A 2,434-nucleotide genomic window follows, 5' to 3' on the forward strand; every position below is an offset into this window, starting at 1 on the left:
AAGGTTCACTGAACGTTTAGTTTGTTTAGAGCCGTGCTCTCAATATTTCTTTGTCTTTGTCTTACGGATGTAGCTTTGTGAATGAAAATTTGCATATATAAGTAAGGATTAAACTATAATATAAGTAATAAAATTACAACAAAAATAAAAATGCGTGCTACAATACATTAGTTAATGGATTGGAAATGAATATTACACAATCCCCCAAACTTACTATTTTATTGCCCTCCTAGGCTCCTAATGAAAACAAATTAAAGAAAAGGTACATTACGAAAGCAATAAATAAAATAAATTGCAGCATTTTTCTCATCTAAAATAAACAAGGGATTCTATTTTACAGATAATAATAATAATAAGATTATTCTTAAAATTTATCATGAAAGTATTGAATTTGTCATCATTTGGTTATTGAATATCAAAATGAACTAAATTTAATCGTAACGTTTTTGTCAAATCTAATCATTCGCGCAAGTTTAATTCGGTTTCCCAGTTGGAACTTGCCACGTGGCTCCATGTGGCATGACATGGCGTCCTAGGTGGTCCAAAGTAAATGGAGTCCTAGGTGGTCTAAAGTAAATGGAATAATGTCGTTTGGATTCAAAATCACTGCCAACTCTTCTTTCTTTGGTTCAAATTCACGATCAACTTCTCCGCTCCCTTTCCCTCTTATCGTATTTAAAAATCTAGATTGTAGTTGTTGATAATGTCATCATCTTCTAATCAAGGTTCAATAATCTCTTATGGAACGAAATGTACATTGTGGTGTGGCTTTAAAGAATTTTTTTTTTTTTAAACATTATCACGAATCAGTTAAATTGCCTGTGGGCCATACTGTCAACGTTTTTATATAAATTTCACCACATAATCAACGTAATCAACATGCATTTTGTGTTTATTTGCTTTTTTTTCAATCCCCAAAGAAAAATAAATTATAAAAAAGCACACAACACTTGAGTATAGAAACATAAACAATAAGCACTGCCCCTTCCCTAGCACATGAACACAAACAATGGTCCCAAAATCAAAGAAATCCCAACCACCACCATGTTTGCGTTACTGGGTGGACCAGCAAGATGAGTGGGGTTTGAAGTAGTTGATGGTGTAGATGGAGTGGTTGATGACGGAGGTGAGGAGTTGTCGCCACTAGTAGGTGTGGTGGTGCTTTTAGAAACCACGTTGATAGCAAGTTTCATCCCTGAACTGCAGTGGCCAAAAGATGGACAAGCGAAGTACATTGGACCTGGTTGTGTTAGGTTAATGGTGGTTGTGCCACCACTGTAGGAGCTGATGGAGTTGCTTGTGACACAGTTGTCGTAATCAGATTTAGATACAATGTCCACTCCATGGCTGCCACCATAGTTGAACACTATCCATGGAAAATAATTCGAAAGGCTTAGTTGTTGCCCAACGGAACATATCATTTCGCTAATTTGGTACAACTTTTGTAAATTATTATATAAATCATCCAATTATAAAAAATAAAAAAAAAAATAAAAAAAAACTATCATAAAAACTATTCAAAGTATCTTATATGTTATAGCTGTTCTATATATAATTACCTAACATGAACAATTTTAGAAAGTTTAGTGGTTTTGTCAATTAAGATTAAGTGACCATATTAAAAATCAAGTAAAAGCACATTACAATCGAATCTATAGGATATGAACTTGGGGCTCACTTCCTTTTGAAGTGTGATACCCAAACTTGCACTTAACATCACACTTATGGATTCCAATCTCCTTACAGATTGATAAACGTGTTGAGATATATTTTGCACTTAGCTTGTTTTACTTTCAGATAAGATTTTTTTATAGGAAAGAAACGTTATGTAGTTACAGAACTTACAAAGTGTGTCTCCGACATTGAACGTCTTACTATCAGCCCACGTAGTATAATCTCCGAAGTTTGTCCAGCCGCTACTATCACCAACGATGTGTTGCACTGCAAAGACTGATGGTGAGGCCATGGCTAAAATTGAAACAAGAAATACTACAACCATTGGCATAGTTTGGGTTTTATTTGTAAAATTGTTTTATGGGAGTGTTGTTCTGGTGACAAAAGTGGGGAAGAATTGGTGCATTTTATACACACAAATGAAACATGGATATAGTTTTAAAAATCTTGGATATAAATTAATAGAATTGGTTATGTGGCAGATGGAATATTTGACTATCTCGTGCATACTTGCTACTAACTCTTACCTAATGTTTTAAGAACTCCAACCCACTACCTCACCCCACATAAACCTATGCCTCAAAATGTATTTATTTTAAGTGTTTTATATATAGTTTTTAGTCACCATTTATTATTTTTTAAAGTAAGAATGTGATGTTTAAAAGGTAGAGACCTGAATGACCGATGTTATGAAGAACAATATTTGTTATTTGTATTAATACACTATGAAAATATTAATCGAAGTCTGAGTAGTTTACAA

General features: G+C 33.5%; 1 protein-coding gene across 1 annotated transcript; it reads right to left on the bottom strand.

The window, feature by feature from the left end:
• Window positions 1-871: 871 nt before the first annotated feature.
• Window positions 872-2,072, bottom strand: LOC145005298 (mavicyanin-like). The gene is made up of 2 exons (XM_078964378.1): window positions 1,846-2,072; window positions 872-1,366 (listed from the first exon to the last, which is right to left on the bottom strand). The coding sequence occupies exons 1-2, from the start codon at window positions 2,003-2,005 to the stop codon at window positions 990-992; spliced, it is 537 nt and encodes a 178-aa protein (XP_078820504.1). The 5' UTR covers window positions 2,006-2,072; the 3' UTR covers window positions 872-989.
• Window positions 2,073-2,434: the final 362 nt, after the last annotated feature.

This window comes from Lactuca saligna, chromosome 7, assembly GCF_052625555.1.
Source record: "Lactuca saligna cultivar CGN05327 chromosome 7, ASM5262555v1, whole genome shotgun sequence".
NCBI classification, from domain to species: Eukaryota; Viridiplantae; Streptophyta; class Magnoliopsida; order Asterales; family Asteraceae; genus Lactuca; species Lactuca saligna.